General features: G+C 41.9%; 1 protein-coding gene across 11 annotated transcripts in view; it reads left to right on the top strand.

Moving 5' to 3' along the window:
* Positions 1-7806: 7806 nt before the first annotated feature.
* Positions 7807-18136, top strand: part of NXPE3 (neurexophilin and PC-esterase domain family member 3) — a 41662-nt gene continuing 31332 nt past the window's right edge. For 2 of the 11 annotated variants that reach the window (XM_023212359.1, XM_023212322.1), the window contains exons 1-3: positions 7817-7943; positions 10740-10920; positions 14023-14340. In XM_023212359.1, coding sequence (XP_023068127.1) covers positions 14248-14340 — 93 coding nt within the window. In that variant the 5' untranslated portion in view covers positions 7817-7943; positions 10740-10920; positions 14023-14247. Of the gene's footprint in view, positions 7944-8279; positions 8559-10739; positions 10921-11292; positions 11411-14022; positions 14341-18136 lie in introns of all 11 variants that reach the window. The other 9 variants (XM_026457076.1, XM_026457075.1, XM_023212337.1 and 6 more) reach the window with 9 other exon arrangements.

Raw genomic sequence — 18136 nt, 5'->3', positions numbered from 1 at the left:
GCTACTCTAGAGGCAGAGACAGGAGAATCATCTGAACCTGTGAGGTGGAGGTTACAAGGAGCCGAGATCACAGCACTGTACTCCAGCCTGGGCAACAGAGTGAGACTCCATCTAAAAAAATAAATAAAAAATAAAAATAAAAAATAAACTAAATATAAAAAAAGATAAATTGGGTTGTCTCTCTCCTTATTTTGAGTTGTAAGAATTATTTAGGCCAGGCATTGTGGCTCATGCTTATAATCCCAGCACTTTGGGAGGCCAAGGTGGGCAGATCACGAGGTCAGGAGATCGAGACCATCCTTGCTTAACACTGTGAAACCCCGTCTCTACTAAAAATACAAAAAATGAGCTGGGTGTGGTGTCATGTGCCTGTAGTCCCAGCTACTTGGGAGGCTGAGGCAGGAGAATTGCTTGAACCCAGAAGGTGGAGGTTGCAATGAGCCAAGATCACGCTATTGCATTCCAGCCTGGGCGACAGAGGACAGAGTGAGACTTGGTCTCATGAAAAAAAAAAATTTATATAGTCTAGGCACAAGTCCTTGAACAAATATAAAATATTTTGTCTCAGTCTGTGGGTTGCCTTTTCACGTTCATGGTCATGGTTTTTGAAGAGGAAAGGGTTAAGATTTTGATGAAGTCTAGTATGTCGATTTTTAAAGACAGTTTGTGCTTTTGGTGTTAAGAAATCTTTGGGCTGGGCACGGTGGCTCAAGCCTGTAATCCCAGCACTTTGGGAGGCCGAGACGGGCGGATCACGAGGTCAGGAGATCGAGACCATGCTGGCTAACATGGTGAAACCCCGTCTCTACTAAAAAATACAAAAAACTAGCTGGGCGCGGCGGCGGGCGCCTGTAGTCCCAGCTACTCAGGAGGCTGAGGCAGGAGAATGGCGGAAACCCGGAAGGCGGAGCTTGCAGTGAGCTGAGATCCGGCCATTGCACTCCAGTCTGGGCGACAGAGCGAGACCCCGCCTCAAAAAAAAAAAAAAAAAAAAAAGAAAGAAATCTTTGCCATACCCAAGGCCAAAAATATATTCTAAGTTTTTTTCTAGAGGTTTTGTAGTTCTAGCTCTTACATTGAAACCTATGATCTGTTTCATGTTAAATTTTTATACAGTACGAGATAAAGTTTATGGTTTATTTTTTACATATTATTATCCAGGTATCCAGCACCATTTGTTGAAAAAGATTGTCCTTTCCCCCATTTAACTGCCTTGTCACCTTTGCAAAAAATCAACTGGCCATATATATATGAATCCATTTCTGGATTGTCTTCTGTTCCAGTGATTTATTTGTTTATATTTCAATACTACATTGTCTTCAGTACTATAGCTTTATACTAAGTCTTGAAATCAGGTAGTGTTTGAGTCCTTTTTTTTTTCTACTGTTGTTTTCTTTGAGTATAGATGCTCTGTAGTTCTGTGTCTAACTTTTACCTATAATGCACAATTTCCATTTTTAGTTTCTTTAAAATAGATTAAGAATTTAAAAACATGTATAAAGCCATCGGAATGCAGAATATTTCTAGGTTTTTATAATTTCTCCATCTGATTTTTGACACATTTCTTGCCCGTACCTAACTCAATTGCAGTTTTTTTACCTTTTTAAGCAATTCACTTTTGAGTCTTTCCGAAACACTCAACTTTGTTTTCCTTGAATATTTTTTCTTTTTACACTAGATTTCAAAGGTTCACATAATAAATACTTAGATTATATGATTATAATCACATTATAACTGGAATAAACTGGTTTACAAACAAATACAACTCAAATTGCTGGGAGTGGAAGTTCATATTCTGGAGAGGGAGTAGGACAGCAAAGCTTTTCTTGTATTGTTTCATCTATCTTTGAAGGAAAAAAAACCTCTTTGCCCCTCAAACAATTGAAGCTGATTCCCAGTTTGGTGATGAAGTGGATGCTGGTACTTCATCAGATAGTATCTGAATTAGCAAGAGTATTGGTTCCCAAACTTTCTGGTAATCATAATCTGGGGAGTACATATTGTATGATCCTATTTATATGAAATTCTGGAAAAAGCAACACTACAGGGAGAGAAAATAGATAAGTGGTTGTTAGAGATTGAGGAAGAGATTGACTATAAAGGGCTTGCATATGGGAATTTTTAGGGTGAAATTTTTTTGTATGGTACTGTGATGATGGATACGTATGTCTACAGACTTGTCAAAATCCATAGAACAATACATTACAAAGTCTGAACTTTTTTCAAGTTTTTCCAAAAAATAAATCTCTACCGAGGATGTCAAGGGGATCTCAGAATGGAATGTGGACTATGACAAATGACACCAACTGTATTACAAATTTATGACATAACCTCACTGAGCTAGAGACAAAAAGAACTGTATAGGAACACTGTACTCTGGTTGGTAAATGTTTCTTACAGGGGTACAGGTTGTCTATTCTGTAACTGCATCTATACTAGGCTTGAACAAATAAGTAAATATAGATAATGATGGCCAGGTATCTCACTGTTAGAAAAAGAAATTACGAATATGCAAAGGAGAAATGCAGGAATGAACCCTGTGGTGCTGGATTGCAGTTGGAGATATCAGTATGAACTCATGTCTACACAGGTAGTTATGGAAGTAAATATAGACATATATATCTATATAAATATAAATGTGTATATATATGTTTATATAAGTATAAAGATACAGTGTATATGTTTACACATGGGTTAGTATACACATGTGCATTTTTAGCTCCGTATAGGCCCAGAAAGAATGATCCTTCAGTAGCAACAAGCACGTCTAGCCCCCATGTCTTGGTCTCTACCATTCTTCAATAAAAGGGAACAAGGCTCTTTGGAGAAATGGTTGATTCCAGGGGTGAGGCAAAGAAAAAAAAATGATCCCAGAACATCTTAAGTGCCAGAAAGTAAGGAAATGATAAGCAAACAAATGATCAAGCATGTAAAAAAGACACATTAACCAACCTGAAAGAGGTCCCAATGGCAAAAGCTGGAACAACTTGAGCAGCAAAATAACAACAGATTATAAATCAAGGAATAAAATAAATATCCATGAGTGCACCCTGATGTAAATAAACTATTAAATAAATGAATAGCTGGAGAAGAAGGGGCAACTCTTTCGGTTTTTTTTCTAGTTTTTTAGTCCTTTCAGAGAGCGTACAGAAGGACAACTCTTACAGAAGACTTCCAAATAACAAACCCAGAAAGAATGAAGGAAATAAAAAAATCACCATTAGAAAACCACTATAATAATTGCTACAACAGAAATCCACGGATGAATGTCAAAATTAGTGGGCAAAACTATAAGAAGAGATAGAATACTTGTGTAGCTTCAAAGTATCTTCCCTTAAATATATATTGATTATTATGGTGGTTTAAACATGTACCCAACAGTTCTTTGATACTCCTTCCTTCATAAGATAAAACTTAATTTCCCTCTCCTGAGTGTGAGCTGGACTTAGTGACTTGTTACTAACAGATGGAGTATGGAAAAAGAAAATTAGCCACTCTATTGTAGAGAAACATAGCATATAACATCTCAATCAAATGATCAAGGTTAACATCACCAGTGATAAATCATGTTGCATGTTCCTTAATCTGATGCAGTGAAGACATTTCATTCTGGTATTCTTCCCCCAAGTCTAACCATGAGTAAACAAACACCAGACAAATTCAAGTTGAAGGATAGTCTACAAAATGCTTGATCAATATTCTTTTTTTTTTTGAGACAGAATCTCACTCTTTCTCCCAGGCTGGAGTGCGGTGGCGCAATCTGGGCTCACTGCAACCTCCACCTCCCAGGTTCAAGCGATTCTCCTGCCTCAGCCTCCCAAGTAGCTGGGATTACAGGTGTGTGCCACTACGCCTTACTAATTTTTGTGTTTTTAGTAGATATGGGTTTTTACCATATTGGCCAGGTTGCTCTCAAACTCCTGACCTCATGATCCACCTGCCTCAGCCTCCCAAAGTGCTCACACCTGTAATCTCAGCACTTTGAGAGGCCAAGGCAGGTGGATCACTTGAGGCCAGGAGTTCAAGACCAACCTGGTCAACATGGTAAAAAAAACCCCATCTCTACTAAAAATTAAAAAAATTAGCTGGGTGTAGTGGCACAAGCCTGTAATCTTAGCTACTGTCAAGGCTGAGGCAGAAGAATCGCTTGAACCCGGGAGGCAGAGGTTGTAGTGAGCCGAGATTGTGCCACCACACTCCAGCCTGAGCAACAGAGCGAGACTCCATCTCAAAAAAATAAAAAACAAAACAAAAAAAACTACTGATGTTATTTCGATTATCAGTGAAATTTGATTTGGGGACTACTGAACTGGAGAAATCAAGAGTGAAGGAAAAAAATCGATCTCATTTTTCCCTAAACTGCATATGAGATTAGCTATCATTAATTACAATTTTTTTTTCTTTCTGTTTTTTTTTGAGACAGAATTTTGCTCTTGTTGCCCAGGCTGGAGTGCAATGGCATGATCTCGGCTCACTGCAACCTCCACCACCTGAGTTCAAGCAATTCTCCTGCCTCAGCCTCCCGAGTAGCTGGGATTACAGGTCTGCCACTATTTTTTTTTTTATTTTTAGTAGAGACAGGGTTTCACCATGTTGGCCAGGCTGGTCTCAAACTCCTGACCTCTGGAGATCCACCTGCCTCAGCCTCCCAAAGTGTTGGGATTACAGGTGTGAGCACCGCGCCCAGCCAATTATGACTTTTAAAAGGAAAATATGTCCATTAATTTGAGAGCATGGACCAATGCAATAGTGACATCAACTGCCTCACTCCCTTTCAGTCTCTTACCTTTGGCAGCCTTCTCCAGCTGTTCATGGCGTTTTGGAACAGAGTGGTTGGTACCTACTGTGACGGTGATCACTTAATTTTCAGTAGGTAGATGGCCTTGGGGCCCAAATTTCAGTGACTTGTTCAAAGCGGGGAAGCAAAGGAACTGAATGAGGAACTGACTTGGGCTCAGGGGTATGCATGTAGGCCTTCGTGAAAATATCTGAATGAATGCAGAGTCCACTGTGGTCAAGAAATATAAAAATACTTAATGTGCTTGTGCCTCAAGCTTCTGTCATCAGAGTCAGGTTTATTTGCTTTTGTCTACTCTTAAGATCTATTCTTTGTTTTGCTTAGATCTATGCTTTGTTTTGCTTAGATAATCAAGTTTAGCATTAATAAACACTAGTGTCTAAACCACTTTTGCAGATGGGACAGAAATGACCAGTTCCTTTGGTTTCATATAATCACATAAACTTTTTTTTTTTTTTTTTGAGACAGGGCCTTGCTCTGTCACCCAGGCTGGTACAGTGGCATGATCACAGCTTACTACAGCCTCAACCTCCCAGGCTCAAGCTATCCCTCCACCTCAGCCTCCTGAGTCGCTGGGACTACGAGTATACACCACCACACCTGGTAAATTTTTTTTCTTTTTGAGATGGAGTCTTGCCCAGGCTGGAGTGCAGTGGCGTGATCTCGGCTCCTGGGTTCCAGTGATTTTCCTGCCTCAGCCTCCTGAATAGCTGGGATCGCAGGTGTGTGCCACCACACCCAGCCAATTTTTGTATTTTTAGTAGAGATGGGGTTTCATCATGTTGGCCAGGCTGGTCTTAAACTCCTGACCTCAGGTGATCCTCCCACCTCGGCCTCCCAAAGTGCTGGGATAACAGGCGTGAGCCACTGTGCCTGGCCCTGGTTAATTTTTATATTTTTTGTAGAGATGGGGTCTCACTATGTTGCCCAGGCTGGTCTCAAACTCCTAAGCTCATGCCATCTGCCTGCCTCTGCAGCGGGACAATTTAGGAATCAGAGAGACTGAGGGGCTGAGGAGGAAACTTATTATTTATTATTTAAGTGCACCGACCCAGTCAGATTAACAGCCGAAAAGACTGAGCCCCGAACAAAGAGTCCGGTTACCTTTTAAGCATTTTGTGGGATGGGGGGAGATTTGTGCAGGGGGAAGCATATTACAGAAGCGAGACACAAAGACAGTTATTCAATTGAGACATGCATTACATCATTTCTTACTTTTCAAGGAACAACATATTTTACGACTTGAGTTTATCTGCCTAGAGACCTTGCAGCTGCACAGCTAGAGATGCAGAGTCTTCACAATGCCTGAGAAAGGGAGAGATAAGGCTCACTAGCCACAGAAAAACAGGCAGTTAATTTTTAAAGGACTCCATCTCTGTCTCTTTCTCAGGGGGAATTGGGTTTTCTTACCACTGAGTTTTCGCTTACACATTCTCTAATTTCTTTTAATTCCTGTTTCACCTCAGCCTCCCAAAGTGCTGGGATTATAGGTGTGAACCACCATGACAGGCTGTGAGATGATCATAAATGAACATTCAGTGGTGTTGCCCCCAATTTACAGTAGAGGCAATGAATGCAGAGAAGTTAAGTAATTTGCCTAGGATGGCACTAGCAGTAAGAAACAAAGCTGTGGTCCAGATCCAGGTAGGCTAGGATCCAAAGTGCATACTCTGTGCATGACAGTATTCTTCACTGAATGTGCTGAGGTGGGAGTGTGGGAACTTTGCAGTGAGAAATCTTTTAAGAAACTGGTAGTGATGGATGGGCTTTTCTGGTCGGGGCTGCTCTTATTTGTGGTTATGACTGTAAAATATAGGTAAATATAGGTAAGATCACTCAAATGCCTCAGGGTTATGAGTGCTTGGGGGAGAATGGGGTCAATGAGGTCCAAAACCATGACCTAGAAGTCATCTTGTCCTAAGTATTTTACCACTTGTAAGACAGCCAAACTGTACATGAGGCGGGGGATCCTACTGGGAGATAAAGCATAATCAGAGCAGAGGTCTAGTATATGGGGCTCTTCTTCCATAGCGGAAGGAAGCTACCTTTTATGTTCTCAAAAGGTACCAGAGTGCTGTCTTTCCTCGAGGAAGAAGGAGTATCAGATCGTTACTACAGAAGAGAGATCTTCCACCCTGGGGCAGAACTTCCTTTTATCCTCTTCACGGATCTGGTTGCCCACGATGCAGGCCTGCCATGAAAACACCTGAATGAGCATGCAGAGTCCATTATGGTCAAGAAATAGAAAAATACTTAGTTGTCATGTATATTAATTATTTTTCTTAAACCTTGGGATAATAGTCCGGGGGCAGGCCTGCTTTTGGGACCTGTGTTAACCCCACTGTGCTCCGAGCACAGAGAAACACGGTGCAGACCGCAATCCCTTCTGGTTTCTTGAACAAGTGTCTTCTCAGGACTCCTCTCAGTTCCTGAAGTTCACATAACTGCCACCGACGTTTCACCAGTTAGAAAAATGTCCAAAATAGGATAACCCAGAATTTGGGATGGTGGGGGGTGGGGAAAGTATGCTTTGCCAAGAGACCGACATCATATACAGTGAGAGTAAAAGGAACGGGCTGTTTTACCGGCGAATAGAAGTTGCTGACTAATTTCAAAGCAAGGAAAAGATTCAAGGATCCGCTATATCCGTGATCATACTTGGCAAATCGCATTTCTCCGGTTCAGGGCACAATAAATTCCATCACTGCACAGGAAAGACTGCCCCACTAGAGTCAACTGCGGTTGTGGGCACTTTCGCTGACAAGGGAAAAGCCTTGAGGTAGGTGGATGCTCCCAGGAAACTCTGATGTCCGAAGGTCACGAAGAGTTGGGTCGCGAGAGGGGCGAGACCTCGGGCCGCGGGGAGACAGCTGCAGTGTCGCGTCGCAAGCGGGAGCTCGGCGGCGTGGAGCCCCAGGGTGCCAACTTCGCTTCGAGGCCTGTGGGTTCCGCCCGGCGCGTGCTGCTGTCAGTCAACGCCCTCGGCCCGCCCCCGCCGAAGCTCCACCAATCGTAGCCGGGGGTCGGAGGTGAGGAGACGTCGCCGGGTGAGGAAGAGGGGGGCTAGCGGCCTGGCGCAGCGGCAACCGGCCGGGGCGTCAGGATCCCTGGCCCCCGGAGAGCGAAGGGCGGGCGGGTCCCGGAGGTGAGTGCGGGATGTGGTCTGTGTGCGGACGTCGGGAGGGGCCGCTGCGGGTGGAGCGACCCATTGCCCGGCTCATCTAGCGCTCTCCTTGACTGCGAAGCCCCTCCCTCCGCGTGCATCTGCTCCCGAGTCCCCAGCCCCGTGCTGAGGGGTGCAGCCCCCGGGGTCGTGGCTAGGGGCGCAGGAGCCAGGGAGGGGAGGTCCGGGTCGATGGCGTAGGCAGAGTTGGAGCCCTGGGTTGCCAAAGCGTCGCAGCTGAGAAGCCGGAGCCGAGGCTAGTACCGGCGGGGCGGGGCGGGGCGGGGCGGGGCTGAGAGCGAGCATCTCCATCCTCAGTTTCCTCGACTTGCGGCAACGGCACAGCTGGGTGCAGTCAGGACCTCCACGCCTCAGCTAAGGACTTCTGTCCCCCAGGCACCTTCACTAACCCGGTGCGGAGCACTTGGCGACGCCTCCCTGCCCATTTCATGTCTGTCTGCTCATCGCTGCTCTGGGCACCGGCTGCCTCTTGGCTGGCGCTGCTGTCACACGGTGGACTGTTCTGGCCTTACTGAGCTGCGGTTTGGGGACATCAGATTCAGGTCGTATGGGGAGAAACGAGTGTAACTTTGCAAGGTGTGATATGGAGACCCTGGCCTGTTGCCCATTTCTGCCTGATCGAAGGCCACTAGGGTGGTGATAAGAGCGGTTCCGAGGCAGGATTTATGCAACATTTGTGCAAAATAGTAAATTTTATTTGCTTTTCATGATTTACGTTAAAGGGGGATTGTTGCCACATTTCCCAAAGATAAAGAATCACACTGCTCTGGTGGGCCTCCCCCCTCCTCACTGTGGTTAATTATCATTTGGAACATCAGGGTATATTTGAAACTGGCAGGACTCCCAGACCCTGATAATTGTCTGAGTGGAGGCAGCAGCATACTAGTTCTCTGTAGTGTTTGGGTTCAGCTTTTCTTTGACTTTGTTCAGTTTTTTTTTTTTTTTTCCCATGTCTGTTATCCTCACAATCTCTCTGGGGCTGGTAGAGTGCTGTTATTTGTTACTGAGAAAGGAAACGAAGGGATAAATCACTGAAGTGGGGTTAGCCGTCCCCATTGCCCAGGAATTGGGTTGTCCTGACCCGACAATTTAAGTTACAATTCAAACATCATTTTGAAAAGGCCATCCTTTTACCAGCTAAAACGAATAACAGCCCCTGGCCATTCTATGCTAGTGGTTCTCCCACTTGGCTGTACGTTGTAATCATCTAGGGACCTTTTTAAAACAAGCTGCTTCTTGGGCCTATTCCCACAGATTCTGATTTAATTGGTTGAGTGGGGCCCAGTTATTTGTATTTTAAAAAGCTTCCACGATGATGATTAATGTTCATGCAGGGTTGAGGACCACAACCTATCAATGTGTTCAATATTTTAAAAATAGCACTTAGTACGATGTGACTTACATAACTGATGTTATTACTTCTCCACCTGCCATGTAACCTCCATGAATACATGGGGCCCTGCTTTGGAAGAAGGGCAAGGGAAAGTCCAAATGAGTCAGCACTTTGGGCATGTGAGGCTGGGGGACATGAAGGAGGAATGGAATCTGTGGAAACAAGTCCTGCAGGCTAGTGCCCCTGCTTCATCTTTTTTCAAGGATTGACCCTATTTGGTTAACCCGTCATTGTTGGGGTCCTGGATGGGTCTCCAGTTCTTCATTCTTTAGATCCTGCCCTGTTTCATGGTCTTACTCAGCATCCTATGAAATACAGCGACTCTTTGCAAAGTTTGAAATATAAGCATTTAAGTGTAGATACTTTCCATGTAAATCTTTGCTTTTGTCTCTTACTATTCTTCTGAACTATATATTCTGAATTAAAGTTCCAGAGACTTGCTGTGACTAGTACAATTACATTTATGTGGCTAACAGGTCAGAGTATTTAGGATAGGGACTGCCTCAGAAACTGGACACTTTCTATGCAGTTGTCCTTTAATATATTATCTTTGTGAAATGGTTGCCTGAGAACATTAGCTCCCCAGAGGATAGGGTTGCTGTCTGATTTTCTTTGTTTAGTATTGAACTCAGGAATTTCATTTGTGTTACTGACAATTGTAATTCCAAATAATGTAAGCGACTACTTTGTAATTCTCTTGTGAGATGGGGGTAGGAATCCTAATGGCAGCCTGGAGTTGTTGTTACAGGCCATAAAGAAGTTAGATCGGCCACTATGAGTCCTGGATATGGAAGTAGGCTTAACAAAAACTTGGCAGAACACTTCCAACAAATACTGGGTTCCACATGTAAGGCAGAGCATGCATTTAACTTTTTGCTTGTCCTTTGCACATATTAATAAAAATAAAGCATGAGTAAGTAGTGGTCTGACATTTGAAAACAGGATCACTCAAGTTTAGATTCCTTGAATAATAACTTTTAGATCTGTACAGATACCCCTTTTTTTCTGTAGGGGAAACAAAATCATTGGATCATTGAACTACAAAATTATAATAGTTTTTAAGAAAAATAACATTTGGAGCTTTTATCTTTGGTTTATGTTTTTTCACTTATATTGCTATTTCTAAAGTTTTGACATTCTGCCAAGGTCTGAGAGTGATTTACCAGGTTGAAGTTAATGTATTTAAATAGACAATTACTATTTTTTATTAGTAAGGAAAAGGAAACGTTCCTACGCCCACTCCTCCCACTATATCATGTATAGTTATCTCTGCCTGTAAAATTGAACTCTTAATTTCTAATGTTTTTCTTTACTTCATTTTCAGTATCTTTAACCTTTATATCATATGCATATTTTTGTTGCAGCAAGAAGAATTGTATAAAAATGAAAAAAACATTGATGTGTGCTTCAAATGTGGCATGAGCAAAATAAGGACCTCTGATCAAAATTGGCTGAGTTCAGAATTTCATGCTGGAAGGAATGTTAGATGTAACTTCTAATTTCTAGTTCCAGTAAACATCTCTTCTTAGAAAATTTCCAAAAGAGGTAAATTACATGGAATTACATATTTTTATTTTTTTGGTTAATCTGAGGAACTTTTTTCTAGAATCATTCCCTGCCAACACTGTTGTTCTTACTTGATTTTAAGGCTCCTTGCAAATAGCTTTCTTGTTATAATGCGTAGGTTTTATGTTTATAGGAAAATACCAGAAACTTGTTATAGTTTGTTGATTACACTACAGTCACCTCATGCCGTGAATTAGGTTTCTTCTTTTACTTAGAAATCTTTCAGTTTAAGTTGAATTGATTTCACAGATATGATTTAATGCTTTGTTTCTCCTATGTCTCATCTTTAATTTTTACTTTTAGAAATTGGTTTTATTCTTTATTTTATTTATTTATTTATTTTTGAGACAGAGTCCTGCTCTGTTGCCCAGGCTGGAGTACATTGGTGTAATCATGGTTCACTGCAGCCTCGACCTCCCAGGCTCAAACAATTCTCCTACCTCAGCCTCCTGAGTAACTGAGACTATAGGTGCGTACTACCGTGCCCAGCTAATTAAAAAAAAAATTTTTTTTTTTTTTGTAGAGTTGGGATCTCACTATCTTGCCTCGGCTAGTCTCGAAGTCCTGGTCTCTGCAATCCTCCTGTCTTGGCCTTCCAAAGTGTTGGGATTACTGGCGTGAGCCACCATGCCTGGCCCAGCTTTATTCTTTGTATTTGTGATTTTCATTTCCCAGTGAAAAATTAGGACATACAGATAAAGGAGAAAACAAAAACTGCCTAGAGGTGACAACTATTAAAATTTTAGTGCATATCTTTTCTTTTTTCTTTTTCTTTTTTTTTTTTTTTTTGAGACGGAGTCTCGCTCTGTTGCCCAGGCTGGAGTGCAATGATGCGATCTTGGCTCACTGCAAGCTCTGCCTCCTGGGTTCACGCCATTCTCCTGCCTCAGCCTCCCAAGTAGCTGGGACTACAGGTGCACACTGCCACAGCCGGCTAATTTTTTGTATTTTTAGTAGAGAAAGGGTTTCACCATGTTAGGATAGTCTCGATCTCCTGACCTTGTGATCCACCTGCCTCGGCCTCCCAAAGTGCTGGGATTACAGATGTGAGCCACTGTACCTGGCCTAGTGTATATCTTCTCAAAGAGAGGTCTGTCTAGTGTGCCTCACGCAACATCTATTTAGGTGTACAAATGTGGTCTCTCAAATGTCAGTGCTCTACTTATAGCACAAAGTCAGGTCTTTTCCTGGCACCATCCTCCTAAATTATTGTCAGTAGAAGCCTCTAGCTGGGAGGGGCTTCTTGCATTCCTGCCTCTAGTCTTGTAGTTCTTTCGCTTTAGAGTTTCCTGCCCTTGTCTTCCTTCTGCATCACTGACAGCTGTGTGCTGCTGCCGCCTGGCTGAACCACTCTGATGTCCTTTAAATGGCTTGTGTCAACACAACCCATGACCACACCTGCGTATGGTGCAACTAAATTCCCGTGGACTACCATCTTTGGTCTTTTCTCTCTCTGGCCATCATGGAAACCTGATTTTTTTTTTTTTTTTATGGACAACTTTTTGAGAAGGATTTCGATAGCAGAACAGTTGGGACCCTGATGACAGAGTTATCCTCTATTTTACAGCCAGCTTCTTCTGAGAAGTTATAGACAGTTTGAGGTGAATGAGTGCCTGGATATTGGAGAGAGGAGGGGTTAGGGGTCAGGAAATGGAGAAGCACAGTCTTTCACAGTTCCTGGCATCCCTGTGGAGGTGGCCAGGACTGGTGGATTTATTTCTCCTTAAAAAGGTACTGACATCTTGTCTAATATGAGCATAAGTTTTTCAAGGGGAATTTCTGGCGCTTAGTACAGTGTGTGGTACAGAGTAGGCCTCCATAATTATTTGTTGCATAGATTGTTGAATCATTGTGTACCATGTAAAGAACTAAGTACTTTGAGCAAATCAGAAAAGTGTGATGCAGTATCATTAAGTTGCTTTTCTCTGATATATGGTTTTTTAAAAAAAATATAGTCATAATTGGTGTAGTCTAGTTTGAGAGATAAGAAATACAAATGGAGTGTGAGGGAGAAAAAAATACAAATAGCGATCAGCTGAGAAGTGAAAATAATAAGTACTGTGGGAACTCTGAGGATGGAGAGCTTGTTGGAATGGCTCATGCTTATCTCCTTTGTGAAGCCGATGGGCATTGTCATTGTGGTTGGGACTGGTTCAGACAGGTGAGGCAGAGGAGTGAGAGAATGGGGGCTTGCCAGGTCCAACACAAAGTGGAGGGGAGAGTTGATGCAGCTGAGCTGTTCTAAGATACTCTGCACCATGATTTTGTACCCTTTCTGCCTTTATTTCTGTGTCCTGCCCTTCATGGAACGTCTTCCTGGGGATAGAATACTAGGACATTTTCTGTTTACCTGTATTGAAATGGCAAGTGGAAAGAGCATTTGAGTTTGTTACGTGGGAGAACAGTTAGGCACGGCTGACTCTGAAGTCCCCTGCCTCTAGCAGGTGTGATGAAGGATTTTGGGATCCTGTTACCCATTTTTCAAGCTTGACTTTCCTCTCCCACATCTTCCAGGCAGGTGTGTGTCCTCCTATGCGTTACTACTTAGCTGAGGGAGCATCAGGACCACATATGCGGTGGGGAGAGCTGGAAACCTAAAGAGTGTCAAGAGTGTGTCGCATCTCCTACCATACGTCTGTATGAGAGGGGTGGCACTTACTGTTTTCCAGAGAATGTCAGGATGCTTTGCACAGTATCCCAGAGCTCTTCATGAAAACAGTTTCATCTTCATGTTCTTTAAGTGTGGTTAATGTAGCAGTGTTACATAATTTAAAGGGAAGGGGAAGAGAAGTGATTTTATTGACTGAGGTCTCTGTAGAAATTTGACAGTTGCTTTTATTTCACAATTTCTGAGTTTGAAGGCATACTTCCTTGCTATCTTAAAAGTTAAAACCTAAATAGGCAATAGGGGAAATAATGTATTTACACAGAAGCCTAACACTGGAAAAGGAAACTTTGAGATTGTCTGGAAACGAAAAGACGTTACTGTGCTCTGTTTCTTTGCTTTCTCCTTGTGACTTTGGGCCTTAGATGAGGTTAAGGAAGAGGAAGTGTGATGGTTTTCCTCTCACCTCACCCTAGGCCATTGCAATTGGTGATGTTCTCTCATCTCTCCTCTTTGAAGAAAAATGTGCTTCTTGAATCAACCGCAGTCTCTCCTCTACATAAGAGCTCTTAAGGGTACTAGCAGGATAGAAGCAAATGAACCTGAAAGCTCATCTGCAGCTCAGAAAAACAAAGACATGGAATTTTAAAGAGTGAAGGTAGCATGGTGTTGGCCATGGGTGAACAAGACACAGCCAGACAATGTGGACCAATTTCTTCAAACTACGGCTTTTCTGCTGTCTGCTTGCAGTGTTGATGGTGGTGGTGCTGGTCATCAATGTTACTCAGGTAGAGGTGAGTACCCAGTATAATCCCTCATAACTAAGGGAGCCGAATCTGGGGATTTGGGGCTAGCTAGCCTGGGAAAAGTTGGTTATCGGAAGCTTATCGTAGTCACAGTTCTTGTTTTCAATTATTTGGTAAGTATTTGCGTGCTCGCAATGGTTATATACTGTGCTAGTCACCGAGGGTACAGTGAAGACATTTCTTCACTTATGGGCCTTTCATTCTAGAGCTCACATTATAAGTGTGCATGGAAGAATAGTAGTAATCATAATCACATAATAATAGTAATGATAATTGGAGATGGTGAAAAGTGCAATAAGGAAAGGGAGCTATTCTAGGATAGCTTTAGAGTGATAAAGGAAAAACCTCTTCAAGGAGGGGAACTTCTAGTTGACCCATGGGAAAAAGCTGAAGGAATATTTCAAGGGAGGGAGTAGACGAGTCTGTTTTGGAGGTTACTAGATGATACTAAGGGGCAGGGACCATGTCTTACTGAACCCCTCACAAGGGCCTGTTACTAAGAAGGTACTTAGTAGTGTTCCTTCTTCTCTGGCCCCAGCCCCGATATGAACTTATATAACCAAAATTTATGGAGGAGTTTCTGTATAAAGGATGCTGTCCTTTTGTTTTGTTGGCTTGTGGTACTTCTCAGATTACATATCCAACTTAATTATGGCATTTCTTTTCTTACTGGGTTTTATTAGCATAAGATGCTCTAAAAGTCAAGCCATAGGCTTTTAAAAAAATTTCTCCTGCTGCAATCACCTTTGTGGTTTTTAGCAGAACACCTAATCTCACTGTGAAATGGGCACACTAAAGTCCTACAGATCTTTTTCTGTGCGCTATGAGTAAAATTTGTTAGGTACTTTGGAGAATGTGAAGTAGTTCTATCAAAGAGTCTGTTAAAGATTTCCTATTAGAAATAGGCTTAAGGCATAAAAGCTAGGTATTTCTTCTTCTTTTTCTTTGCTTAAACTGTTCTTGCATGTTTTACTATATAAGACACTACCAATCCTACACCGATAGTTCCTTTACCTGGAAGCTGTTGATGATGTGTCTAGATATTTTAGAAACTCCTCTTTTTTTAAAGTATTTTTTGTGGTAAATAAACATAACATAGAATTTGTCATTTTAACTATTTTTAAGTGTACAATTGAGTAACATTAAGTACATTCACATTGTTGTGCAATCACCACCACCATCTATGTCTAGAACTTTTTCATCTTCCCAAACTGCAGCTCTTTACCCATTAAACAGTGATTACCTAGGTCAGGCGCAGTGGCTCACGCCTGTAATCCCAGCACTTTGGGAGGCTGAGGTGGGAGGATCCCTTGAGGTCAGGAGTTCGAGACCAACCTGGTCAATGTGGTGAAACCCCGTCTCTACTAAAAATACAAAAATTAGGTGAGCGTGGCAGTGCACGCCTGTAATCCCAGCTATTCCGGAGGCTGAAGCATGATAATCACTTGGACCTGGGAGGCAGAGGTTGCTGTGAGCCGAGATCATGCCACTGCCCCCCAGCTTGGGCTACAGAGGGAGACTGTCTCAAAAAAAAAAAAAACAACAACAAAAAAACCAAAAAACAATGATTACCCATTCTTGCCTACCCGCTTCCCCTGGCATTCACTCAGTTCTACTTTGTGTCTCTATGAAGTTGGCAACTGTAAGTACCTTATACAAGTGGAATCATATGATATTTGTCCTTTTTTTTTTTTTTTTTCTTGTTTGAGGCAGAGTCTTACTCTGTTGCCCAGGTTGGAGTGTAATGGCATGATCTTGGCTCACTGCAACCTCTGCCTCCTGGGTTCAAGTGATTCTCATGCCTCAGCCTTCCGGGTAGCTGGGATTACAGGAGTGTGCCACCATGCTTAGCTAATGTTTGTATTTGTAGTAGAGATGGGGTTATGCCATTTGACCAGGCTGGTCTTGAACTCCTGACCTCAAGCGATTCTCCCACCTTGGCCTTCCAAAGTGCTAGGATCACAGGTGTGAGCCATCGAGCCTGGCCTGGTATTTGTCTTTTTGTGATTGGCTTATTTCTGTTAGCATAATGTGCATAAGGTTCACTCATGTAGCATGTTATCAGAATTTCTTTTCTTTTTAAGGCTGAGTAATACTTCTCTGTCTACACATAGATGGAGGAATATTATTCAACCTTAAAAAGGAAGGAAATTCTGATAACATGCTACAGCATGTACATACATACCACATTTTATCCATTCATCTGACATTTGGGTTGTTTCTACCTTTTGGCTATAGTGGATAACAAGTATTTCTTCAAGACTCTGCTTTTCATTCTTTGGAATATGTACCCACAAATGGAATTACTGGATCATATGGCAATTTTAATTTTTTGAGGAACCACCATATTGTTTCCATAATAGTTGCATCATTTTTTATCCACATCAGTAGTACACAAGGGTTCCAATTTCTTTGCATCCTCGCCAGTACTTGTTATTTTGTTTTGTTTTTGATAGTAGCCTTCTTTGTGGGTGTGAGGTAATATATAACAGTAGTTTTAATTTGCATTGCTGTAATTATTAATGATGTTGAGCATCTTTCTATCATGTGCTTTTGGAGAAATACCCAATTCCTGTACTCATTGTTTAATGGAGTTGTTTGTTTGTTTTTTGTTGTTGTTGAGTTGTAGGAGTTTTTAATATATTCTGGATATTCACTCCTTATCAGACATATGATTTGCAAATATTTTCTCCCATTCTGTAGGTTGCTTTTTCACTCTGATTTTGTCCTCTGATACACAAAAAGTTTTACTTTGGATGTAGTCCAGTTTATCTATTTTGACTTCTGTTGCCTGTGTATTTGGTGTCATATCCAAGAAATCATCGCCAAATTCAATGTTGTGAGACCTTTCCTCTGTGTTTTCTTCTAAGAGTTTTATAGTTTTAGCTCTTATGTTTAGGTCTTTGATCTACTTTGTTATCCTTTAAAAAAATTGTGATAAAAACATAAAATTCGCTAATCTTAGTTATTTTTAGGTGTACAGCTCAGTAGCATTAAGTCTTTTTTTTTTGAGATGGAGTCTTGACCTTTTGCCTGGGTTGGAGTGCAGGGGTGCGATCTCGGCTCACTGCAACCTCCTCCTCGCAGGTTCAAGTGATTCTCTTTCTTCAGCCTCCCAAGTAGCTGGGATTACAGGCGTCTGACACATGTGCCCAGCTAATTTTTGTATTTTCAGTAAAGATGGGGTTTTGCCATGTTGGCCAGGTTGGTCTTGAACTCCTGACCTCAGGTGATCCACCCACCTCAGCCTCCCAAAGTGCTGGGATTACAGGCGTGAGCCACCATGCCTGGTCTCAGTAGCATTAAGTCTTATTTACATCGTCTTGAAATAGATCTCCCAAACCCCTTTTATCCTTTTAATATCTGTAGAATTGTGTTTATCTTATTGCTCTTGATCACTCTGACCAGAGGTTTGTGTTTTATTGATCTTTTTGAAGAACCAGCTTTGGATTTCATTTTCTGTATTTTTTCTGTTTTTTTTTGTTTGGTCAGTTTCCATTCTGATCTTTATTATTTCCAGTTTTCTGTTTACTTTGGATTTAATTGTCTCTTCCTAGTTTCTTAAAGTGGTAGCTAAAGTCATTGTTTTGAGATTTTTCTTTTCTAATTAAATGTTTAATTCTATAAATTTTCTTCTACAAGACTGGGTGTGGTGGCTTAGGCCTGTAATCCCAGCACTTTGGGAGGCTGAGACAGGTTGATTACTTGAGGCCAGAAGTTTGAGACCAGCCTGGGCAACATAGCGAGACCTCATCTTTACAAAAATTTTTGAAAAATTAGCTGA

Source organism: Piliocolobus tephrosceles, chromosome 2 (assembly GCF_002776525.5).
Source record: "Piliocolobus tephrosceles isolate RC106 chromosome 2, ASM277652v3, whole genome shotgun sequence".
In the NCBI taxonomy this organism is placed as follows: Eukaryota; Metazoa; Chordata; class Mammalia; order Primates; family Cercopithecidae; genus Piliocolobus; species Piliocolobus tephrosceles.
This window is presented reverse-complemented; position numbering and strand designations above follow the sequence as displayed.